Source organism: Ovis canadensis, chromosome 20, assembly GCF_042477335.2.
Source record: "Ovis canadensis isolate MfBH-ARS-UI-01 breed Bighorn chromosome 20, ARS-UI_OviCan_v2, whole genome shotgun sequence".
NCBI lineage: Eukaryota > Metazoa > Chordata > Mammalia > Artiodactyla > Bovidae > Ovis > Ovis canadensis.
This window is the reverse complement of record NC_091264.1, coordinates 22,795,710-22,820,205: the sequence shown is the minus strand read 5'-3', so window position 1 is coordinate 22,820,205 and position 24,496 is coordinate 22,795,710. Positions and strand designations below refer to the sequence as shown.

At 54.0% G+C, this 24,496-nt stretch overlaps 3 protein-coding genes across 19 annotated transcripts; 1 reads left to right on the top strand and 2 right to left on the bottom strand.

Moving 5' to 3' along the window:
• The first annotated feature begins 1,115 nt into the window (after positions 1–1,115).
• Positions 1,116–2,820, top strand: CUTA (cutA divalent cation tolerance homolog). Of its 5 annotated transcripts, none has more exons than XM_069563899.1 (7): positions 1,131–1,335; positions 1,419–1,539; positions 1,728–1,936; positions 2,084–2,143; positions 2,254–2,299; positions 2,427–2,476; positions 2,593–2,820. In XM_069563899.1, exons 3-7 carry the CDS (start codon positions 1,755–1,757, stop codon positions 2,717–2,719), a joined length of 465 nt encoding a protein of 154 aa, XP_069420000.1. In that variant the 5' UTR covers positions 1,131–1,335; positions 1,419–1,539; positions 1,728–1,754; the 3' UTR covers positions 2,720–2,820. The 5 variants fall into 5 exon arrangements, with proteins under 5 accessions (XP_069419999.1, XP_069420000.1, XP_069420002.1 ...); XM_069563901.1 differs by having other exon boundaries at positions 1,215–1,335; positions 1,419–1,470; XM_069563897.1 differs by having other exon boundaries at positions 1,222–1,335; positions 1,424–1,470.
• Positions 2,821–2,920: 100 nt separating this feature from the next.
• PHF1 (PHD finger protein 1) lies at positions 2,921–8,766 on the bottom strand. Of its 2 annotated transcripts, none has more exons than XM_069563894.1 (15): positions 8,149–8,766; positions 7,239–7,413; positions 7,074–7,155; positions 6,880–6,975; positions 6,002–6,102; positions 5,759–5,907; positions 5,499–5,594; positions 5,248–5,316; positions 4,969–5,092; positions 4,796–4,863; positions 4,529–4,633; positions 4,231–4,420; positions 4,054–4,148; positions 3,704–3,784; positions 2,921–3,554 (listed from the first exon to the last, which is right to left on the bottom strand). In XM_069563894.1, exons 2-15 carry the CDS (start codon positions 7,395–7,397, stop codon positions 3,266–3,268), a joined length of 1,704 nt encoding a protein of 567 aa, XP_069419995.1. In that variant the 5' UTR covers positions 7,398–7,413; positions 8,149–8,766; the 3' UTR covers positions 2,921–3,265. The 2 variants fall into 2 exon arrangements, with proteins under 2 accessions (XP_069419995.1, XP_069419997.1); XM_069563896.1 differs by having other exon boundaries at positions 3,704–3,781; positions 8,149–8,732.
• Positions 8,767–9,425: 659 nt separating this feature from the next.
• Positions 9,426–24,379, bottom strand: KIFC1 (kinesin family member C1). Of its 12 annotated transcripts, none has more exons than XM_069563882.1 (13): positions 23,884–24,072; positions 23,019–23,420; positions 22,296–22,408; positions 16,862–16,999; positions 16,680–16,773; positions 16,107–16,160; positions 15,942–15,992; positions 15,348–15,745; positions 13,901–14,680; positions 12,574–12,864; positions 12,404–12,477; positions 12,214–12,289; positions 9,426–9,596 (listed from the first exon to the last, which is right to left on the bottom strand). In XM_069563882.1, exons 2-13 carry the CDS (start codon positions 23,047–23,049, stop codon positions 9,552–9,554), a joined length of 2,145 nt encoding a protein of 714 aa, XP_069419983.1. In that variant the 5' UTR covers positions 23,050–23,420; positions 23,884–24,072; the 3' UTR covers positions 9,426–9,551. The 12 variants fall into 12 exon arrangements, with proteins under 12 accessions (XP_069419983.1, XP_069419984.1, XP_069419989.1 ...); XM_069563883.1 differs by having other exon boundaries at positions 23,592–24,048; XM_069563888.1 differs by lacking the exons at positions 22,296–22,408; positions 23,884–24,072 and adding an exon at positions 24,082–24,334 and having other exon boundaries at positions 16,862–17,002.
• Positions 24,380–24,496: the final 117 nt, after the last annotated feature.

Sequence of the window (24,496 nt, the reverse complement as noted above, 5' to 3'; positions counted from 1 at the left end):
AAAAGAATTTTTAATACCTCAGAGAGAGGGTGATTGCAGACCCAGAAACCTCCCCCTGCAAACAAAAAACAAGGACACTCAGTCCTAAAAAAGATACAAATACCAAAAGACCCCATAGAGATCCCTCAGAGACAAACTCCAGAGACAGAGATCTCAGGGAGACCTCCAACCCTAGAGTGGTAAGTATGAGATAACTCAGCCTGGGAAGTTATACCCACCCAGCAGACCAGAGACCCCAGACCCAGGGAGGAGGGAGAATACTAGGTAGGGAAAGTGGCAAAGCCTTTTTCTCCCTGCCTCCTCCCACCTATTTCTCCTCTCATTGGCCCCTCCATTTTTGGGTCACAGGATGTGCTTGGGCCCCAGGGAGGTTATGTAGGGCAGGTCCTGGCTCCTAGGGGGATGGGTTAAGGGAAGGAGACCCAAGGCTGAGACGTAGACCAGACCCAGAGAGTGAAATAGGAAGGGGGTAAGGGATAAAAGGACCATCACTACTTCCTGGTGTCTTCTTCATACCCCCAACCTGCAGCCCTCCTCTCCCCCACCTTCTCTATCGATTCACAAGTCTGTCTGCAGTTTTGGGGCTTCAGTTAAGGCTGAGGCGCTCCATTTTAATCACTGTCTATCCCACTTACAGGGTCTTAATCCGTTCTTTTAAAAATGCATCTTTCCACCTAGTCGTGGTCTTGCCATGCCCTGCCTGCCTAATCACTTCCCCCTATAACCAGAGACAGTTGGTTTCTCAGATTATACTTGTGCATTCCCCAACTCAAGAATCTGTCAGTCCTAACCAAAATGGCAGGGGGCGCTCTCTTCACCCTCCGGCCCTGACGTTCAATCTCCTAAGACCCTGTCATTTCTTAAGGCCTCAGGAACAGGGCTGTTACTAGGCACATTCCGGGGTTTAAGGATGAGCCCCCACTCCACAACCTGACGCATCGACTCTGCGGGGTCTCCAGCCCCCCTTTCCCAGCGCCAGGGCTCTCATCATGTGGCCTGCGGGGCGGCCCCGCGATTGGTCTCTTCGCGTAGTTCATTGAGGTACCGCTGCCTGAGGCGACCCGCCCCCTCACGTGACAGTGGAACGCCGCTGCGGCTCTCCTCAACCTGCAATTGGCCGCTTCCGGTTTACACGGAAACGGGCGCTCCATTTCCGTGCACGTCTGCAGATCCTGGTGTTGATTGGTTGGATCCTTCCTCGCCCCTCCCACCCCCGGAGGCGGGACAAACCGGGCCACGTGGGAGCGAGGATTGGCTGGCTTTGGAGGTTAGGGTAGTCCGGCTTCTACTGTCACGTGGTCTGCGCTGTTTTCTTATCACGTGGCTGCTGCCCAGGTAAGAAGAGGCTGCTCTTCTTGGCTTTGGGGTTCTTCCTCCACGTAACGTGTGGTCTCTGATATTCAACCCTCCTCTGCCAGCATAGGCTGCATGAGGCGGGGGCGGGCTCCCGCATTCCTGCTCGGCGGAGGGGTGAGTGATCGGCCCCGCCCCTTCCGGTCCTGGAAGCTTCGCCCATGACCCGTACCCCAAAACCCAGAGGTTGGCCTCCGAGGAGAGAGTGAAAACCGAGTCTTTGCCTTAAATTTTCCAAGCTTCTCTTGGTTTCAGTAATGTTTTTCTTCGGGATGCAGAAGAGGGCGGGCCCGAGTGTTTATGCAAGCGAAGTGTTCCCGGGGTGCAGTTTGCTGGGGTGTTTATGAGACGCCGAATCCACCCCCTGCTCTTAGGCCGCTCTGCTCCTGTCGCTGTTTTGGATGCCGATACTGCTGCCTGCAGCCTTTCGCCTTCTGTTGCTACCCCGAGCCCTGCTGTCCATGGCTTCAGGAAGTCCCCCGGCCCAGCCCTCGTCGGCCTCGGGCTCCGCCTATGTCCCCGGCTCGGTCTCTGCGGCCTTTGTCACCTGCCCCAACGAGAAGGTCGCCAAGGAGATCGCCAGGTGGGGACTTCAGTGTGAAGCGAGGAAAGGTGCTTATGAAGGGAGAGATGGGGGAGCGCCTCCCGCTGCTTCCTGCCTGTCTCTGGGCTGCCAGTGCAAAAATCCGGGTCATGGGGCCTTTAAAAGGTGCTCTCTCTTCACCTTCAGGGCTATGGTGGAGAAGCGCCTCGCAGCCTGCGTCAACCTTGTCCCTCAGATTACATCCATGTGAGTCAATTAGGGGTTGGAGGGTTAACCTAACTCAAAGAACTGACTAGCAGTCTTTTACCTTGAGGGAAATCTTTGCCCTCGCAACACTCTCTTCCTTACCTTTTCAGCTATGAGTGGAAAGGAGAAATTGAAGAGGACAGTGAAGTGCTGATGGTGAGAAATGTTTCTTACCCGACAAAAACTTAATTCCCTGACTATTTACTTTGACCCCTATCCCTCATCCCAGATCCTGGAATCAAGTTCACCCCCTGATTCAACCATGTTTGTCTTCACCCCTCAGATGATCAAAACCCAAAGTTCCTTGGTTCCAGCTCTGACGGATTTTGTTCGGTGAGAACTTTGATGTGGGTAGAGGTGAGGGTGTAAACTGTGGGGTGAGCCTTCCTGGGCAGTCTGAGGGGACAGACTCCTTTGGGTAAGTCTTTGCTCCCCTATCGTTTCCACAGGTCTGTGCACCCTTATGAAGTGGCCGAGGTGATTGCATTGCCTGTGGAGCAGGGGAACCCCCCGTACCTGCAGTGGGTGCGCCAGGTGACAGAGTCAGCTCCTGACTCCAGCACAGCCCCGCTGTGATGAACCTTTGTTCTTGCCATGGTTTTCCTCATAAATTTCAACACTCCTATCTTGTGATGACTGGACTCTTTAATAAATCCCATTTTTAGTTCTCTCTTCCATTTTACTTTCTCCTTGTTAAAAAGTGAATTTGGTTGGGAAGATCAGAAGTGCTTCTAGTCCCTTTCTTCTCGTTTTTTGGAATGATTCAGGGCTGCTAAGTTTGTTTATTTATCTTTATTTCAATGATACAGAGCCCAGGATCTGTTCTTCTCCCCTCCTCAGTCTCCGTCCCCAGGGGTTAAATAATTTTTAAAAATATTTAAAAAGCTGTAACAAAATAACATCAAAGGAAATGAGGGAATGGTTGGGGGGAAGGTCAGGAACCGTGAAGGGAGTAGAGGAGAGCGAGCCTCTTCCCCAACCCCCAACCTGGATTCCAGCCTGGATAGTAGGGGGACATACCCCCCTAGTGCCCCAGGTACATCCCAGCTGTAGGTGAGGTCAGAGGTCAGGGTATGAAAGTGCCGGTGTGTGTCAATGGGCAGTTAGGCAGAGGCAGGCTGTTCAGAAGATGCCCCCACCTCCCCACTCAACCAGGTACTGCACAGAGCCATCAGGCCGCACTCTACGAGCAAGGACCCGGACGGGATCCCCACGGGACAGGTAGCCGACCCCACCTCGGACTCCACCCCCAGCCCCAGGAGACAAACTACGGCACAGGGGAGAAGGGGGTGCTGAGCGTCTGGGAACACCTGGGGAGGGGGCTGGGACTGAGGAAGATGAGGCAGTCATCGAGTGGGGGGCACTTTTAGGGAGGTCTGTGGGGAAACCAATGTGAAGTTCCAGGGGTGACCTAGGTAGAGAAAGCAACTGTCAGTCCAGATGGAGATAAAAGACTGACCAGAAATGGAGGCCGTGTGGGTCAGAGGAATAACAACAACGTTTAAGGGACCACGAAGTGAAGAGGCCAGAGGCATCACAGGCAAAGGAGTAGAATCTCACCTGTCTGGGGGCTCACCATCCCCAGAGGCCCCTGCGGTGCTGGCAGAGGGGTGGAAGGAAGCGAACATCCGGATGGGACTGCTGGGGTTGGGAAGGAAGAAAGTCAGGACCCAAAGCCGGGGAATAGGACCCTCTCCCCCTGGGAAGGGCAGAGTGCAAACACTATTCTCAAGGAATCTGTCCCTAGAATACTGGGGAGCAGACCCTGGTTCTCGAAGTCTCTAGGTAAAGAAGTAGGCAGCCAAAGGGGAGAGGGAAAAGAAGTTTGGGTGAGGAGATCCAGAAGATTGTAGGCAACTGGAAGAGGTTCCAAGGGAGTGTATCTGGTTGGAGGGAGGAGATGCACTGACCTGGGCAGGCAGCGGGCATCTGTGGGCCTGAAGTTGTAGCCGCTGCTGCCCTGGTAACTCTGGTTAGGGCTGGAGGGTGGTGGAGACACTGAGGCCTAGAAGGAGCAAAGGACTGAGAGATCATCCTTGATTCCTTCCCACACCACCATTTGCCCACAGGTGCCCCTGCCCCTGTACCTGCAGTGCCCTTTGCAGACGAGCCCGCTCCCTCTGCTCCTGGGGCTCGGGCTGGTTGCGCACTGCTGAGGGTGGCCCCAGCTCCTCCATTTTCCCCTTCTGCCTCCTCCTCAGGGGCTCTGGCTCCGGCCTCCGGCGCTTCCCCAGGGGACGTGAGACCCCTCCCCCAGGGCCCTGCCCTGAAGGGAAGCTGTAAGAGGCCTCCTTATCCCCCCAGCCCCCTCCCGGACACCCCAAAGACCTCCCTGTTTCCATACATACACCCTGAGAACTTCCCCATCCCCCCTGGACCAGTGACCTGGTGGGGGCTCCGTCTCCAGGAGGGGGCTCCACAGGGGGAGGGATCCGAGCATGGAGACCAAACAAGCATTTCCTCTTCTTAATCTCCCTCCCTGAAATGAAACTGGGATGAGGAGAGAAATGATACAGGGTCAGTGCTGGAGAAAAGGGACCCTCCTATGCTGTCAGTCCTTCTCAGAGGGCATCTTCCAGGTGAGCTGCAGCCCCTCCCTCTCAGGCTGCGTCTCCACGTCTCCATCTCCTCCTGAGCCTCCCTCCAACTCACCGGTCCTTGTGGCTGTTGAGAGCGGAGAGGAGCTTTGAAGACCGTTCTCCCTTGGGGGTTTCTGAGAGCTGGGGGAGAGGATAAGAAATGGGGTCAGGAGAGCAGTGATTCCCTCGCCCATTTTTCCACATCTCCCTGGCCACCCTGACCCCGAGAGGTTCACCACCCCTTACCTCTCCAAGGAGCAAACTGTCCCAATTCTCAGAGGTGAAGGGGAGGATCTCACGGTCAAAATCAAAGTATTTTTTCTTACAGCAAACACTGAGATGGTAGAGGACAAGATGCGCCACGTCGACCCTGGAGAAACACTGGCTTGTCAAGGTGGTGAAGCACTGCAAAAGCCGGGGGCAGGCAGGGGTGTCCCCCAGGTAGGGGGCTGGGGCCTGTAAAGTGAGAAACTGAGGGTGCCGAGAGAGGAGTGATGCTGAGATCGTGCCCCATATCCAGCTCACCAGCGAAGCTGTAGCCTCCGGACCTTCTCAGGGCCCCCCCGACACACACAGCACTCAAACTCATAGAACCTGGACGTAGGCAAGAGGGAGAGAATACACCTTTTACAGGAAACTACACCTGCCCACGGGGGTGGGGGTGAGGGTGTTCCGAGCAAGGATGGGGCTAACCGGTAGGCAAGGCTTCAGAGCTCAGGAAGACAACCTGGTCTGGGATGGGGGGCAGAGCTCCTGGAGGGTCTGCCCAGGCTCACCTGTCCCCGTACAGGAGGGGCTTGCTCAGGCACTGGGTGCAGGCCTCGTGGAACCACTGCAGGCAGCTCCGGCACTGCAGCATCTTCAGGTTCCACCTGAAGCGAAACGGGACCAGTGACCCCCCAGACACACCCTCCTTAACTGCCCCAAACCCTGCTCACCACTCTCCCGCCCCCTTCAGCACTCCTACCACCCTGCCATTCTCCTTTGTTCCCACCCCCATCACTTGTTCCCTAGCCCCCCGCCCCTCACTACTCACTCCCCAGGGCCACCACAGTAACAGTAGCTCTGCTGGCGGTTGCTCAGATGCCCAGCGTCCCAGTCCAACCCCTTCAGTCCATATGGCAGGGAGAGCTTCATGCCCAGCATGGCCCGGGCGTAGGGGCCCTTCTTCAGCGCACCCCCCCTCTGCAGGTGGAACAGACAGGTGGCCTCAGGGGTGGAGGAAGGAAGGGTTCAGGAGAGGCTGAGAGTTGGAGGTCCCACAGGGAGGGGCCCTTACCTTGGTGGCGATGGCAAAGACGCACTGGCGGCAGACCCAGGATGCGCCCTCTCCCTCTCCAGGGGCTGGGGCCCTTGGAACGTGGCAGTCCTGGTGATAAGCTGAATAATGAGAATATTGACAGTAGACCACTTATTGCATTGCGTACCTGTGCGCGCTAGGTATTGGGACAAGAGTCTTAACCCCATCTCATTTTGTTCTTGACCATGGTCCTGCTAAGGTGGGTGTATTATCTTTATTTTAAAAGCAGGTGAGGCAGCTGTGATTCTTAGAAGTTTAGGGACTTGCCCAAGGTCAAATGGTTAGAAAAAGCCGTACTGGAACTACCCTCTGCCTGCATCTGGGACTTCCTTGATAGCTCAGTTGGTAAAGAACACCTGCAATGCAGGAGACCCTGGTTCAACTCCTGGGTCAGGAAGATCCCCTGGAAAAGGTATAGGCTACACACTCCAGTATTCTTGGGCTTCCCTTGTGGCTCAGCTAGTAAAAATTCCACCTGCAATGTGGGGAACCTGGGTTTGATCCCTGGGTGGGGAAGATTCCCTCGAAAAGGGAAAGACTACCCACTCTAGTATCCTGGCCTGGAGAATTCCATGGACTGTACTTTTCATGGGGTAGCAAAGAGTCAGACACAACTGAGAGACTTTTGCTCACTCACACCCTCTGCCCGCAGAGCTCATGCATCCCATCCCAAGGCTGCCCCTCCCTGTGCTGGCAGGGAGTGAGGTTACAGGCTTGTGGAGACTGCTCAGAGCAGTGGCTTGGGGACTCAGACCAGGACAGACAGTATAAGGACCAGAGCTGGAGAGAAGGATCAGAAGCACCCTGGTAGACCTAGGGCAAGCTAGACCATTCAGGTGTCCTGCCCTCTCACCCACCATGGCGACACTTCTCACAGCTGACCAGCCGGTTCCCAGGGACCACAGTCTCAGAGCGACATACACAGCAGAGGAGTTCCTCCCCAGGGAGGGCCGCTGTGAGAGAACAGAGTGTCAGAGGGCCTGTCCTCCAGCCCCTTTCTGTCCCCCATGCCAGGTTTGTTTTCCCTTGGATCCATTCTCAGGCTTCTCACCAGGGCTAATGTCTTTCCATAGAACCAGAAACTGGGAATCATCCTCAAACTGAACCAAACACACCTCCCGAGCACTGTCCACCTGGAATGGGTGAGCACAGAAGATGGAACAGGAATCAGACTAGATAAGGGGAATGAGAAAAGGTGACAGGTCAGAGGTCATACCTTTTTGATGGTCCCCAAGTATAGCAGCCCATCTGTCCATCTGGCCAGCACATCTTGACCCTCCCAAAGTCGAGGCCGGGGGCCTGAGGTGGGAGCAGGAGAAGCTGGGTCCCAAAGTGGGGGGGCACCAGAGCGGCTCAGCCGGGGGGGCTGTGCCATTGCATCCTGGGGGGGCCTAGTTAGAAGTGAGATGGTAGGAGAAAGTTACCAATATTGAGGAACTAGCCCCCATTTTCTTTGCCTGTTTTTCTGTCAAAGACTTGAGCAGGTGTGCCCAGCCTCCATTTCCCTGAGACACCTGGGTAGGAAACCCCTGGGCACCCCTTGGGCCTTCCTGACTCCAGCTCTCCCAACAGTCACCACTGGTTCTCTTCTCCCCACCGTCCCCCCACCCCACCAACCTAGTTCTCTAGTTTCCCAGCTGCCAGAGCTCCCCTGGGACGTTGTATCCCGGCCTTGAGATTTTAGCAAAAAGGATGGTTGCAGAGGCAAAGGTTGCCACTCAGTTTCTACTGTCACCTTCTACCGCTGTTTATAGAGGTATTACAATTGGGGTGCTGTTTCCCAGAGACGTGTTTTGCGAGCTTTTTCTGGAGATGTTTTCGAGTGGAAAAGGTTGCCTCCGGGGCCCCCGTGTCTCATTCAGAACAATCATCTTGGTGCTAGGTTATGTCAGGTCACCCTCAAATTCGGGGCTCCCTGCCCCCGGGTTAGAGAACTTCCCTGAGTGCCCCGGGAGGGGGGCGTGTCCCAGTCCGGGTCTCTTCTCCCCAGGACGGCGAGTCGGAGAGGGGGCTTGAGTCGGCCCAGCCCGACCCGCCGCCCGGGCGGCGCGGCTCTCCCGCCCGCGCCCTGCGCGCCGACCCCCGGCTCCCTGCCCCCCCACGGGCGCCTCCCGCCGCCTCCTTACCAGTGACAGCTGGGGCCGCCGGGAGCCGGGCAGAGGCAGACGTGGGAGACTGAGGTGAAACCCCCGCGCGGGGAGGGCACGGCTGGGCGTCGGGGGGGCGTGCAGGCAGAGACCTGGGGGTCCCCAGGCCCAGCCCCTCCGTCCCGGCGGCTCTGGGGCGTATGACGCAGCAGCCAAAGCAGCGGCAGCGGCAGGAGGAGGCGGCGGGGGGAAGGAGGGGAGGGGAGGGGAGGGACAAACCGGCTCGGGGGGAGGGTGGAGGGAGGGGAGGGCGGGGGGAAGGAGGAGCCGGGGGGGCGGGCACCTCCTCACCCCACCTCCCTCACCGCCAGCGGGCCTGGAGGGCGCGGAGCGAGTGGGAGCGTCTCCGTGGATGGGGCGGGCGGGCTCGCGGACCCGGCGGGAGAGGGAATCCCCGCAGCCCCTTCCTCCGGAGAGAGGCCTGCCCTCGGGGCAGGAGGGAATCCCCCGCTAGGCCGCCGGCCGGGCCGCCGCCCCGCGCCACATCCGTTAACTGCCCCCGGCCCCGCAGGGTCACTCCGGGCCCCGCCCCGCGCTCTAGTTCACGACCCCGCCCTCCATTCACCCGTCCCATGGCCCCCGCCCCGCCCCGGCCCCGCGGGCTCCGCCTCCTCCCGCCTTTGCCCCGGCCCCCGCGGGCTCCGCCTCCTCCCGCCTTTGCCCCGGCCCCGCCCCCCCGGAGTTAGATGCCCCCACCCCGCCCACTGTCGCCGCGCCTCTGCGCACGCGCGACCCCTCCCGCGCGCGCGGCACCTGGGAAGACCCAGCCCTCTGACGGGGCGGCGGCCCTCGGCGCTTGGCGCGAGGGAGTTAGCCCATGCGCCCCGCCCCGCGCGGCCGAGGCGGGTGCACCGACTAGAAGAGCTCGGACCGAGGCGGTGACGCCGCCGAGAGCCAGCCAATGGCGGCGGGCGGAGCTAGCCCCGGCGGTTCGAAAGGGAAGGAAAAGAGCGGGAGGAGAGAGCCCGCAGCTTGTGGGCGGACGCGCCGGCCCCGCCCCGGACTCCCACCTTTCCGCACTCAAGAGTTCCTGCCCCGGGCGAAGGTGGCCTGTGCCGGAGGAAGCGGAACTAGTGACTGGACACCTGGTGCGCGCAACCCCCCGGACGTGGATAGGGACGGGAGCAGGGCGGGGGCCACCCTGACTCTGGAGTGACCCGTTAGAAAAGCCGGAGCCCTGTCCCCGTGAGACACAGACGTTTGGCAGAATGGAAGAGCCACAGCTCCCCCCTTATTGGACAACCGCTAATAAAACCTTTATTTAAAAACAACAAAAAATTCTCTTCTTTATTTGATAGGCCCAGGTATCAGCGCCCACTACCCCCCTCCCCCCCTCCCCCCCGTGTGTCTCACACATACACACACACAATCTAGATCCATCTTCATTTCTTGTTGGCCTGGGCTGTGCCAATAACACACTGGTTCACCTGCAGGCAGGGGATTTAGACAAAACAGGATAAAAAAATTTTCAGAGCAACCAAAAGTTTTCCCCAAATCACCTCTGAACCCTCAGTGTTAGGGCTGCCCCTCAGAGTCCTGAAATAAGGGCTCTGAAAGCAGGTTCAGGCTGGTCTCAGTTCTCCCGCGCCCACTGTCCACACTAGATCTGGAAGAGGAGGAAAGGCCAGAGAAGGGACAGAAGCCCCTCACAGGAGCAGAGAAAGGCACTTCTAGACACCCCCAAAGCCCTCCCACCACTAGTGCTCAATAAGCTAGATAACACATCATCATAAACGTAGGAACCAAAGCTCCTTAGAAAATTAATGATCTTCAGTCTAGGGCAGGAAATGTACAAGATGAATCTGGAGAAAGGACTACTGAGAACTTGTCTAAAGGGCACAGGAGCCAAGTTGGAGCTTCCACTGGCCAAAGGCGGGCAATTTGAGCATCAGAAAGAATAATGACTTCAAATGATATATTCCAAAAGTACAAGATGTTACCTCCTGGATAAAAACTCACTGGTCACCTTTGGAAGTTGCCAGGATACCAACTTATAGTGAAAATTGATGAAGAATATAGCATTTATCCCATCTTACCTATCTGGATTGAATTTCAGAATAACCAAATAGATGACAAGGGAGAGTTCTCAAGAATTGTGATTAATAAATGTAGAACAGCTGAGAAAATTAGAAAATCACGGAGGCCTGACATGCTGCGATTCATGGGGTTGCAAAGAGTCGGACACGACTGAGCGACTCAACTGAACTGAATAATAGATCTGGGGCTCCCACAGTGGCTCAGTGGCAAAGAACTGCCTGCCAATGCAGGACAGGTGGGGTCGATCACTGAATTGGGAAGATCCCCTGGAGGAGGACATGGCAACCCACTTCAATATTCTTGTCCGGAAAATCCCATGGACAGAGGAGCCAGGTGGACTACAGAGTTGGACATGACTTAGTGACTAAACAACAACGAACAATAGATTTAGATAGCGTCGCTGATAAAATCATCAGGGGAGAAAGTTGAAGGGAGTTTTTAAATGGACAGATTGGGCTGACAATACCCAAATGCAATGATCAATTTTTATATCATTAAAGGTGAAACAACTAGGGGGAGGGGGAAAAAATGGAACAACTCAATACTAGGTGCCTCCTGATATGATGCAATAAAATGTATCATACCATTTTCTTGCCAAGAAATTAGAATCTGATTCAAATCAAGCCTCCAAACCTAATTACAAGAAAAAAATTGTGGAGGAAAGAGGAAGCAACGGCCAAAATCTAGAATATGATATGTTCTACAGGACAAACCACCCCACTTCAACAAAAAATGTGGGGGTGAGATTATTACAGATTAAAAGAAACTCAAAAGACCATGTCAATGAAATTAAAAGGGTGGTCCTTGCTTTGATCCCAAATGGAACACATCCTAATGTATAAAAGGCATTTGAGACAGTCAGGGGAAATTTAACATAAACTGGGTATTAGAGGATCAAAGAGTTCATGTTTTGGGGTATTAATGATGTTGGTAGAACTTTAATTGAACTTGTAAGGTAGCAGGGGAAATCCTGATTAAAGCAGAAGACCACGGCAGGGCGCTAAGGTGGCTGATTACTCCCACAGCAGCAAGAGTGCACAAGAACACCTGCAATCCGAGGCCCTGAGCAAAGCCAGAGAGCATCTCAAGGCTGTATCCTCAGGAAAATGAGTCATCAGAGGAACATATTACTCTCCAAGGCAGTCTGTAAAGAAACTTCCTGACTTAACTCTTGTAGAGGGAGCTTAGTTTCTTAGAGAATTCATAGCCTGAACACAGCTGATCCTTGTGGGGACTGGAGCCTGAATTCACGCTGTGTTTCTGGAATAGCCTGAAAAACCTGTATGTCTTTGATCCAGGAATTCCATTTCAAAGAATCTCTCTCTGGTTAGATGTAACCAAACAAATATAGAATGATATGTACAAGGTTAGTCAACATAGCCTTGTGTGTAATAGTAAAAGGGTGGAAAGAATCCAAGTGTCCAGTAGAGGGAACTGGTGGATAAACTTTGGTGCATCCACAGAGTGGAGTCCTAGGCAAATGTAAAAATAATGGGATGATCTCTGTGCTGGTGGGGAATCATACTAGGGCTGTCTGATTTTTTTCTTTTCCCCCTACTCTCCCTGGCCACCACCCCATCCTTAGGGCTGTCTTGTCAATCAAAAAAAAAAAAAAAAGGCAGGACAACATATAATACGTGAAAGAGAGGGGAAGAGATGTCTTCTGTAAGAAAGAGGGAAATTCCATGCATATTGCTTGTATTTGCAAAAGAAACACCGAGAGGAGAAGTAAAAAGATAAAACATGAGAACAACTACTAGGACAGGGGGAGACTCTGGTGGGCGGGGTGGAGGCTAAATCTCACTTGTATACAGCTTTCTACATAGTTCTGACCTTTCAACCACCTAGTTTTAAAAACTTAATTCAATCCCCCCAGAAGTCAATAGTTAAATGCCTGGCAAATATACATCCTTTCAGGATGCACGTGCCGCTGGCCCCAAGGACCAGGGTGCAGATGCCTACAGTCAGCAGGAAGCCTGACGGGGACCGGGCTGCTAGTGACCGCACCTTGGAGGCGAAGCGTAGGGAGTTGAGGGACTCGGAGACGTTCTCTTCTAGAGGAGAAATGTTCACAAACATGAGCCTGTGGACAGAGGAGAGCGGGGCAAACCCCAGAATCAGTGTCCAGGTCTCCACTACGTCGCTGCCCCTACCCTGACCCTGACATGGTGGCTCCCAGCCCTCCCCTTCTGCTCACATCTTGGCACTGCCACCCAGAGAGTTCTGCAGCAGGTAGGTGAGCTTACTGTTCCGGTAAGGCACGTGGGACTCCTACAGGGTGGAGAGGGACAGGCGGTTAGGACAGGGCTGGGGACAGCCAGCACCAGCTGCTTCCCAGGGCCCACCTGCCCCCACCCCCATTCCTACCTTGTTGCTCAAGGCCATGATGACCAGCCCCAGCGTGGACAGGCTGCTGTTAATGGCCTGCGTTTCCCGAAGGCGTTCCCGCTCCCCAGGGCCAAGTGCTAAGCCAGGGTCTAGCCGCTCACTCCCAGCCAAGTCCACCAGGCTGAGGGGGGCCGCACACTGCAGGCCTCGGCCAGCATGCTCCCCAGAGATCTGCAGCTGGAACACGCTGTGACTACGCGACGAGCGCTCATTCTGGGCTGTGCGGGCCACAGCCCGGTTCTGGCGGGCTAGATGGAGCAGGGCCTCCACCTGGGGATGGGGCGCAGCAAGAGGTGCAGTCAGGCAGTGGTGAGCACGTAGCCAGGTCAGGCATGCATGCATGCCTGCATGCTCAGTTGCTTCAGTCAAGTCCGACCCTTTGCAACCTGTGGACTGTAGCCTGCCAGGCTCCTCTGTCCATGGCAGGACACTGGAGTGGGTGGCCATGCCCTCCTCCAGGGGATCTTCCCAACCCAAAGGCAAACCCCCATCTCCTATGTCTTCTGCACTGCAGGCAGATTCTTTACCCACCGAACCACTTGGGAACCCACAGGTCAGATATGGCAATAAGCAAGACCCAGCACCTGCCTTCTTGGTGCTTTTTTCTAGTCAGCAAAAGACTAAATAATTAAAATACACAGTGTATCTGAGAGTATCAAGGAATTAAAAATAGAAAAGCAGTGTGTGATGGTGAGGGTTGCAATTTTAGAAAGGATAACCAGCAGTAATTTCCTGACCGTCGAGTAGTTAGGACTTGGCACTTTCACTGCCAGGGCACAGGTTCAATCCCTGGTTGGGGAACTGAGATCCCATAAGTCATGCAGTGCAGCCAAAAGTTAAAAAAAAAAAAAAAAAGATGGTCAGGGATGGCCTCAACACCTTAAAATCTTTAAGGTGGTGAGGGAGCAATCCAGCCCTGCTGGGAAAGGAAGGTAAGACCATGTCAGGCAATGGAGAGAGGAGGTACAAAGCCCCGATCCAAGGGTGTGATGAGCAGGCTGAGGAAAAGCCCGGAGGCCGGCAGGGATGTCCTGACCAAACAAGCAGCGTGGGCGGAGATGAGCCTGAGGTCGCTGTGCGGGGCCCAGGGTCGCCTGCCTCAGGAGGCGCGCCACTGCTCTCCATGCCTTGGTTCCGTGAAGGTGGACGCACCTCACAGCCCGCCAGCCAAAGCCAAACGTCTGATCTACCGTCGCCACTCGCCCTTCCTTATCCTGGCCCGCTCCCCCAACCTCCGTCCTGCATCACTCTGCCTGCGCCCAGCCCTCCGACCCCACGGCCAGGCCTAGTGGCCCTCAGCGCTTACCTCCCTCTCACAGGAGACCGGAACATAGCGCGCGTTGGTGACAGTGAGCTCCTCGCTGCCTGGCCCTGCCCGGCGAATCTCACACTCACCCCCCTGGCCCTTCCGGGTCCCAGTGGCCAGCAGGTCTCGGACAGTCTCATTGTAGATCTCTACGTAACTTGCCACAAAGCTGTAGGTCCAGCCCTGGCCACTTAGCTCCTGGGCCACAGAAAAGAGGTGTCGCAGGGCCCGAGGGATCAGCCCCTCCATCTGGGGGTCTCCTCCAGGCCCACCCTCCATGGTGAAGGTCTTGCCACTGCCTGTCTGGCCGTAAGCAAAGATGCACACTGGATAGCCATCCAGGGCTGACTGGACAAGCATGGAAATCTCCTCAAACACTTCATCCTGTCCACTCCCTGGTGGGAACACTCGGTCAAAGGAGAAGTCATGGCGGGTAGGGCCAGCTGGTGCCCCACTCAGGGTCCCACGCCGCTCATCAGACCGGGAGAGGCTGAGGCGGGTTGGAGGATCAGAGGGTCCACAGGGGCCAGAGGGAAACTGGAGGAAGCCAGGGGATGGGGTGGACTCCCCTGGAAGGACGGGGCGGACCCGGCAGAACACACGGATGTTGCCTTTGAGTTCCTGGAGTTGGTTGTGTAACCTCCGGCGCTCCATCTCGAGCCCGTGGAGACGGTCTTCCCGCTCAGCCAGTACAGCCTCCCGGGCTGCAGCCTCCTGGCGCAGAGATGCCACCTCTTCCTGGCTGTCCGACAGAGAAGCTTCTGAGGTCTGCAGCCTCCTCTGTCCAGAACAGAACAGACATGGATGGTGAGACCCAGCAACCAAGAGTAAGAAGTTTCATGGTGGGACTGGGGGTGGGAGGTGGGCTGGCCCCTGACCCCAAGGACTTCAGAGTCTGGTAAAGAAGAGATAAGTGAATGTTAATCGTAGTATTAGAATAAGGAGTACACAGAGCACCAGAAAGGGCACAAGGAAGAGAATATCTAGGCTGACACCCCAAAGCGTGAGAGTAAACCAAGACAGGATGGGGTGCAGATAGAATATTCCACAAAGAGGGATGTGCACTTGCCAAACGCCCTGAATTGAGAATCGAGTCATTTGAGAGACTGCAAGTAACTCATTCTAGTTGGTGCTCACCAAGGAGCCAAATGGATGACAAGCAGGAGAGAGAATGCATGGGGACCTTTATCAGTGAAGATGGACAGAAACAAAAGAGGTGGAGACGCAGAAGAGACGCAGATGGGAGAAGGGAGGGTTATAGAAACAGTCAGAATGGGGTGAAGTGGGGCAGGAAGCAAGACAGTCAGAAGTGCGCAGAGCGGGGACGAACAGGGAGCAGGGTGGGGGACGGTGCTGCTGGACAGAGGCACTCAGGACTTCAAAGCCCCAGGTGACTTCTGGGCTACCTAGAGAGAAGGATGGCGTTAGCGGAGAAGCCAGCCCTCACCTCCTGCTCTCCCAGCCGGGCAGCCAGTCCCGTGCGCTCCTCCTGCAATCTCAGCTGTTCCTTCTGGAGCTCTTGCACTAAGCCCTCCTGCGTGCCCAGCCGCTCTTCCAGCTCCAGGACGCGGGCACTCAGGTTCCCCAGCTCCCGCTGGCCCTGCTCAGCCTGGGCCCGCACCCTGGTCAGCTCCTCTTCCAGGGACCTGCGCTCTGCCCCCAGGGCCAAGGCCTGCTGCTGGGCCTCCTGGAGCTGGTCCCGCAGCTGCTGGTTCTCCTGGTCCAGCACCTGCTTCTTCTCACGGCAGCATTTCAGCTCTGCGTTGAGGTCACATAACTGCCCCTTTAAGTCCCAGGCCGGACGTTTGGGTTTCTTCCCTCCCACCATGGGAGGTGCGGCAGTCGCTAAGATGGACACAGAGAAGACAAAGGTCAGGGCAGCCCTAGCTCTGTCTCCCTCCTCCCTCCTCGCCTTAGGGCCTCCACACCTGAGGCTCTGTCTCCTCCTTCAGGCAGGGAAAGGACCAAAAGGACTTCTCTGGCACTCACCACCTCCTCTCCCCAGCCCAGCCTCTCACCGAAGATCTTATTTGTCACCTACTTCCAGGTTTCTGGGCGGGAACAACAGGACCTGGCTTCTGAGTCTTTAGCACTAGAGAACCAGGAAGGTGGCATCAGGGGCGATAACACCAGGGTCCCTCCACCTCTACCCGACTCCCTTCACCCGAACCCCTTCTCAGCCCTGGCTCTCAGACACTATTACTACCTGGGGCAACAGCCGTGGAACATCGGGGTGCTGGCTTCCTGGGAGCTTTGGGCACTGTTGGGAGACAGGGGAGAGGAAAAGCAGTCATGACTCGCAGGCCTGGGAGTGTGTCCAAAGACAGAGGAGCTGCTTTTTCAGAAGATTAGAAATAAGATAACCTTCCTCTTCCTCTAAATCTGACCAACTCCTAAAGATATTCTTCCTAGGACCAACGTGCCAAGAAACAAGTTGGACCAAGACAAGGGAAGAGGGCAGGGCGGGGGGTGGCGAACAATGTGTGAAGTGTGCAAGTATGTGTGTAAACACACCGGGGAGCACGCCCGTATCTGCTCGCAGACCCACAGAGCACCCCTGGAAGGACTCGCAGCTGCCCCCAGGGAGGGGGCTGGGTGGCTGGGGAACAGAGGCAGGACGGAGGCTTCTCCCTGCATAAGAACTCCTGTGCCTTTGGAACTTTGAAACCAGTGGAGCGTGTTACCTATTCAAAATCAGCTAGGATTGAAAGAAAAGACAAAGACAGACGTGAGCTGAAGAGAGCTGTGGGCCGGCTCTCTCTTCAGCCCTGGAGCCCACCTGCGGTCTGGCCTTGCGTCTGGGGCGCGGAGCTGAGGGCGGCTGCTCTGGGGTGGGTCGTGCTCACTCTGGTGCCCAGGCCTCGTGTTCTTTTCTGGGGAAAGACAAGGGTCGGGTGGGGTCCACAGCTCCGTCTGTGATGGTTTCGCACACATGTCCACGGATCTCCAAACCCAGCTCACCTTTTCCGGCTCCAAGGCTTCCTCCATCTGGTCGGGCCCCCTCTTCAGCCTGCGTCCCGAGAGAGGCAGCCGGGAAGCAGCCTTGGCTAGGGGTCTCTTCAGCTCTACGTTCCCCTTCACTTCCAACAACGGGGACCTCTGCTGGGAAGAGAGAGGACCTTCAGACCACACCCTGAGGCCCAATGTCCCAGGAGTTCCCCTTTATGGCCCCCGAGCCTGACTGTCAACATCATCTCCAACAAGCATTAACTCAGTACCCCTGGGGCCACATGCTGGGGCTCTCAGATGAGGTGCCAGCCAGAAACCATGGAGGGAGGTGGGACATGACACAGTCCCTAAGGGACAGGACGGACAGACACATGCTGGACTTCAGCTAACTCTAAGGGGAGGACCTAAACAAGCGGCAAAGAAACCCTCCTTTTGGAAGGCAAAAACTCGGCCTGCACATGGCACGGCTGAGAAACCGATAAACTCTTTTAGTGAGAGCTGACAATCATAAACAAGGGAGTGACTTAGAAAAGAGACCAGGCTGAAGGCTGGGTGGGAGGAGTAGGTAACATTTATTGGGAACACTTTCAAACATTTTATCTGTATCAACTGACTTAAACCTCACAGCAGCCCACCCAGGAGGTGCTATTATTAGCCCCATCTTGGAGATGAGGGAAGGAAGGCTCTGGGAAGTAAAAGAGCTGCTCTAAGGTCATTGATGAATAAAAGGCAGAGCTGGGGTTAGAAGCTAGACAGTCTGGTTCTGGAGGCTGTTTTTAACCACTGGACCACACAGTCTTGTAGGGCATTGATGCCACGCCATGGAGTTTAGGTTTGGGCCCTGCATGCATGGAGAGTCAGAAACAATTTCTGATCAGGCACGTAAAAAAATATACGAAAGACATTATTATAAATTATAAAAATGAGGTGGAAGTGGGCTGACTGGCAAGGGGAAGATAAGAAAGTAGCAGCATGACCAGTTTGGAGAGCACCAAGGACAGGGATGCAGCGGGGGTAAGGGAAAGGAAGAGCCTCTCCTCTGAGTAGCCCAGCTCAGGGTCTGGATCGCGTCCAACCTCTGCTTACTCCTGCCTTGGGAGACCAACCATCCTGGTTTGCCAAGGACTGGGGTGTTTCTTGGGACACAGGACTCTCAATGCTAAAACCAGGTCACTCCCATGCAAACTGGGACACATGGTCACCCTCTTCTTATCCCCCCTCAGGAAAGCACCACGGATAGATCAATTTCTGATTTTCACTATGGATAACTGTTAATTCCAAGGCCAGTTTCTCTCTGCCCTTCAGTTTACTTCATTTTCATTCAATATTTACAAAATGCCTATTCAGTTCAGTTCAGTAGCTCAGTCGTGTCTGACTCTTTGTGATCCCATGAATCGCAGCGCGCCAGGCCTCCCTGTCCATCACCAACTCCCAGAGTTCACTCAAACTCACATCCATGGGGTCAGTGATGCCATCCAGCCATCTCATCCTCTGTCGTCCCCTTCTCCTCCTGCCCCCAATCCCTCCCAGCATCAGAGTCTTTTCCAATGAGTCAACTCTTCGCATGAGGTGGCCAAAGTACTGGAGTTTCAGCTTTAGCATCATTCTTTCCAAAGAACACCCAGGACTGATCTCCTTCAGAATGGACTGGTTGGATCTCCTTGCAGTCCAAGGGACTCTCAGGAGTCTTCCCCAACACCAGAATTCAAAAGCATCAATTCTTTGGCGCTCAGCTTTCTTCACAGTCCAACTCTCGCATCCATACATGACCACTAGAAAAACCATAGCCTTGACTAGGCGGACCTTTGTTGGCAAAGTAATGTCTCTGCTTTTGAATATGCTGTCTAGGTTGGTCATAACTTTTCTTCCAAGGAGTAAGCATCTTTTAATTTCCTGGCTGCAGTCACCATCTGCAGTGATTTTGGAGCTCCCCAAAATAAAGTCTGACACTGTTTCCCCATCTATTTCCCATGAAGTGATGGGAGTGGATGCCATGATCTTCGTTTTCTGAATGCTGAGCTTTAAGCCAACTTTTTCACTCTCCTCTTTCACTTTCATCAAGAGGCTTTTGAGTTCCTCTTCACTTTCTGCCATAAGGATGGTGTCATCTGCATATCTGAGGTTATTGATATTAAAATGCCTATTACATGCCAGGAAATGATCTGGATTCTGGAGTAACAGGCGTGGTCCCTGTGATCAGGATGGCCACAGGACGGCAGGCAAGTAAAACACAAAGAGATGATTAAATCTTACTGAGTGCTATCAGAAAAGGATCCCGAAGGAGGGAGTCGGCATCCAGTTTAGATGGGGAAAGCGTTAGACACAATCCTACAAAGTATTTTTAGGCTGAGCCTTGAGGATGAGAAAGAGTTGGCTTGATGGGCTTGGGCCAAGGAGGAGCATTCCAGGCAGAAAGGAGAGGGATGTGCAAAGGATGACGGATTCTTCTTTTCGGCTGAACACAGGGATGCGCAGAGACAGTGGGCAGAGGGGGGCAGAGGCGGGAGCAAAAGGCTGCAGCAGCTGGGGCGCCAGCACGGAGTCTGGGGTCTACTGAAAGCAAGAGGACTAGGACATTTTCAGTCAGAACAGTATGATTCAATTTGTACTGAAAAGTGAACTGTGGATTTCCCTGGTGGTCCAGCGGTTAAGACTGTGCTTCCACTGCAGGGGGCTCAGGTTCGATCCCTGGTCAGGGAACTACGATGCTGCATACTGCACAGTGCAGCCAAAGAATAAAGAAATTAAAAAGGTTTAGGGGCTTCCCTGGTGGCTCAGTGGTGAAGAGCCTGCCTACCAGTGTGGGGGACACAGGTTCCATCCCTGGTCTGGCAGGCTCTCACAAGCTGCGGAGCAACTGAGCCCATGAGCTGCAGCTATTGAGCCTGTGCTCTAGAGCCCAAGCTCCACAAGAGAAGCCACCACAATAAGAGCCCCCACACACCACTAGAAAAAAACCCCGAGCAGCAACAAAGACCCAGCACGGCCAAAAATAAACAAATAAATACAATTATACAAAAAAAAAAGATAAACTAAGGCATATTTTTAAAGTTTTTTTTTTTAAGCGAACCGTGTCCAGTGCAAAGAATGAATGGAAATAGAAGATGAGGGTTATCACAGCAGAGGGATGGCATCATTCCCTCATCCATCCATTCACCATGGGTCTGTCCCACTAGGTTTGTTGAATGATGCTCTGGACCAGATGCTGTTCTAGGCCCTGGGGCAAGAGTAACAATGTAAAGTCCCTGCCTGCCCATAGCTTACTTTCCAGGGCAGCCTTTCCAAACTGGGGTACAAGAGAAAGCTCTACAGAAAATGAACAGTCTTCTCAATTTTCCCAAGAATGTAAACAGCTCTCACCATTCTAACGGCTAAACAGAGAAGTTAATTCATTAGATACAAAGATGCCTTAGGGCATTAGAGCTTAATTCCCGAGGAACTCAGTAGAGAGGGGATATTCTAAGAGTCTGCGGGCTAAGCAGAGGTAGCATGGGGCTGGGGAGCAGAGCAGGCAATGAAGGAGACGGAGTCTGGCCGACTCCAAGAAGCCTGCCCTGCTTCCCAAGATCACAGGAGGAAAAGCTGTGCTTGTTTTTCAGTAAAACTTCTCGTTTTTAAATGTTGATTCACACGCAGTTGTGAGAAGTAACACGAAGAGATCTAAGAGTACGTGAAGGCTAATTTTTAAGAAATGCTAAGTTTAACTTCAGGAAAGTGAGGTTGAACTACTTGTGATACAAACAGATTCAAGGATGCTCAGGGAAAACTCTGAAACAATCTGATATCCTGTTGTTTTTTTTTAAGTTTATTGGTTTATTATCTTTCCTTACATTAGACTGTGAGCATCACAAGAATATGTCTGTTCTGTTTACAGCTACAGAACCAGACTGTCTAGCACAATGTCTGCTATATGGTAGGACTCAATACAGTTTTAAAGGAATGAAATTAGATGGCCACTAGCAGTGAAAGTGAAAGCGGCTCAGTCGTGTCTGATTCTTTGCGACCCCGTGGACTATACAGTCCATGGAATTCTCCAGCCCAGAATACTAGAGTGGGTAGCCTTTCCCTTCTCCAGGGCATCTTCCCAACCCAGGGATCTAACCCAGGTCTCTCGCATTGCAGGAGGATTCTTTACCAGCTGAGCCACAACAGAAGCCCAAGAATACTGGAGTGGGCAGCCTATCCCTTCTCCAGCGGATCTTCCTGACCAGGAATCGAATCAGGGTCTCCTGCACTGCAGGTGGATTCTTACCAACTGAGCTATGAGGGAAGCCCGTCCACCAGCAGGGATTCAAACTACTGGCTCATATACAAATAAAAACGAAAAAAAAGAGGTTGCATTCTTTTTCCTGCCACTTGCAGAATTTTGCACAAAGAATACTGATTTTAATTTTTTAATTAAATGTAGTATGAAAATTAAATTTTTCTTTTCAGTATTTCAAGGTCAAACTTTCAATTTCATCATCAGCCATGCCCATTGTTCTCCCTACACTAATATAGTGGATCACCGAAAGACCTACCTCCTTGGAATTTGTGTGGGTTCAGAAAATGTGTTCAAAGGTTTGTTTACTCAGGACAACTCCAAAGAGCACAGTATTTAATTTTCTCCCAGCTTTACACAATAAGCTCCTTCCATAATATCACCTTCCATAACATAAAAACAGATTTTCATTGACCCCTCCTATACCACTTCCCGGTTTGGAGGTGGGCACCCTACTGCTAACTTATCCATGTGCACGTCTGCTCCCACCCCTCACCCACTCAAGAGCACCCAGGCAACCCTTCCTTCTCCACACCATCACTTCCCCTTTCTCCTGGGTCCTTCCAGTCAGTATACAACACACGCTGTTACTGCTTCCAACCAAAGAGTTTTTCTCTCCTAAACCCAATCAGGATTTCAGTCCCACCATTCCACCAAGACTGCTCTCAAGGCCACAAGCACCCTGTGTTGATTGCTCCCTCTTACTAAGTTCACTTAGCTCCCGGGAGACCATCCTCTGCTGGTTTTCCTACCTTTCTGGTAGATCTTCTTCATCTCCCAAATTTTATCAGTGGTCTTTCTAATCTCTATGTTCTAGGCCACTCCTACGGCTTTGCACACCACTCATATGCTGCCAACTCCCAAGCTTACATCTCCAGCCCAGACTTTGACTCTGAAGTCATACTGCCTTCTCAATGTCACCACTTGGAATCCTAGTAAACATGCCAAACTCTGACCGCCTGAATTCTAATCCTTTCAACCTTACAGCTTCCTCCATCTCAACTGATATAACTCCCTTTCAGCTGCTCAAGCAAATACATCTAAAGCCCTCTCATTCTTTTATATACCACAAAGTCTATTGTCAGCAAATGTGGCCAACTCTATCCTCCAAATAGATCCAGAATCGGACCACTTGTTACCACTTCCCCTGCCACTCCCATGACTCAAATCGCCATCATCTCTCACCTGGATTATCACACTCCACTGGTTCTCAGCTAGGGATGACTTTATCCCCAGATGTGTAACAATGTCTGGAGACACTTTGACTGGCATGATTAGGTGGGGTTTGCAACTGTCACCTAATGGGTAGAAGCCAGGAATGCTGCTGAACATCAGCCAATGTATAGGACAGCCCTCCACCCCCAATAAAATGTCAATAATGTTGAAATCTGAGAAAACCTGCCCCATTCCTAACAGCTCTCCTTCTTTCTATCCTTGCTCCTTTACAGGCTAATCTCAATGCAGCTGCTAGAATGGTCCTCTTAAAATGTAAGACAGATCTTGTCTCTCTTTGCTTGAAACCATCCAGTGATTCCCCACCTCACTCAGAGAAAAAAACCAAAGACTTCACAGTTGCCTGTGCAAGAAGTCTGTTATCGGACTTCCCTCACCACAACATTCCCTCTTGCTCATTTCAATGCGGCTTTGCTATACAACTCTAGGGACTTTGCTCTAGGGGATTCCCTCTGCCTGGAATGATCTTAATAACCCCTTGCCTGTTTCCCTCACTTCCTCCAAGTCTTTATTCACCTCTCACCTTCTGCATTGGGAGCTTACTAAGACCACCCAATTTAATTGTCTCTCTTGCCAGCTGGCCTCCCCTCTTCCCCTCTTAATCTGCTCAAACTTTTCCTTTTCTCGGTAGCCCTTAAAACCTTAACAGCATTAGACGATTTACTTATCACATACTGTCTGTCTCCCCAAAGAATGGCAGCTTCATGACGACAGGGATCTCTGCTGCATTCCAAGCACATCGTTAGGTGTGATGTAAATATGTGATGAATAAACATGAGAAGGCTTCTATTCTTTTTCACTGTCACAACACACTACTCCACTCTCTGGCTGGCAGGATACAAAAACTATCTCTTTGTAGCAACTTGACTTTGGGTAAATCTGAATGCCAGACACTAGTAAACAGAGGATTCTGGCAGAAGCCCTTTTCTGGCACCAGAAGTCAACACACTCTCACTGTCACAAACACACTTCTCTCCGCCGGAGGGAAGAGGCTGCAGGAGGTCGTGGGGTGCCGCAGGGCACTGATGAGAGAAGACCAAGTTAACCGGTCCCACTGAGCAGAGATCTCTGCAAAACCTGGGGAAGGAGAGATAATGCAAAGTCCTTCAGTTCAGAGTAGTACTCCACCCCTCTTCCCTTCTGATGCCCACAAGCGGCTGCAAAGAGAGACAGGACACGAAAGGGCATTAGCAGGGATTCGGCTTCAGTCACCGTTTCCCCAGGGCTAGAGGCCATCTCGGAACTCACACTGAATGAACGGGAGGGAACGTGTTCAGACAAGCCTGAAGATTCGAAACGGGAAATCCTGGATACATGAAAGTGAGGAAGGGTGCTGGGGCTCCCTGAAGTTGCAAGAAGGCAGGCCAACGTGCCCCCGCCCTCCGGGGCCGCTGCCTGCCTTCTCCGCTCTCCACTCCGCATCACTCCCACGGAGCGGGCCACGCGGATCTGGGCCCCGCCGGCCGGACCGAGGCCTCCGGCCGGTCAGCGCGGAGGGGTGCGGCAGCCGGCTGTCGTCCCCGCGCCGCCCGCCACTCACCTGCGGCTCCATGTCCGGCTCGGGGCCACTCACGCCGGGCAAGCGCGGTGAAGAGGACTCCGAGCCGGGGCTCTGGGGACCCGCGTTCTCTCGCGCGCTCGCGACACGGAGTACGCGCGCTCCGGAGCCCTGCGCTGCCGGCCCCTGCGCTGCCACACCCGCCACTTTTGAATTTCAACGGCCGCCACCCGGGCTCACCTCGCTCGGCCCGCAGGGGCCAATCGTCGCCGTCGCCACAACCCAGAGCCAATCGCAGCGCCCGCCGCCTCCCGAGGCCACACCCCGCCTTGCCGCCACCGCCTCCTTCCTGCTCCCCCCGCCCGCCGCGGCAGGCGACTAAGCCCCACTTCCGGCACCACTTCTTCTCTCCTCACCCCACCCCTCCTTCAGCGGGAGGCGCGCGGCGCTGGCGCGCGGCGCTTCCGCTCGGCTCCCGGCCGCCGCTCGCAGCGTCAGAAATAACCAGGAACGCGCCGCCGGAGCGTAACTCGGGTGGGGGCGGGGACGCCGGCTCAGGGAGGCGCGCCTGCGCAGAAGTACCTGTGCGGGCCGCGGGGCCGGACCAGCGCCTCCTAGCGGCGGCGGCAGTAGGCAACGGGTGCGCGAGCCAAAA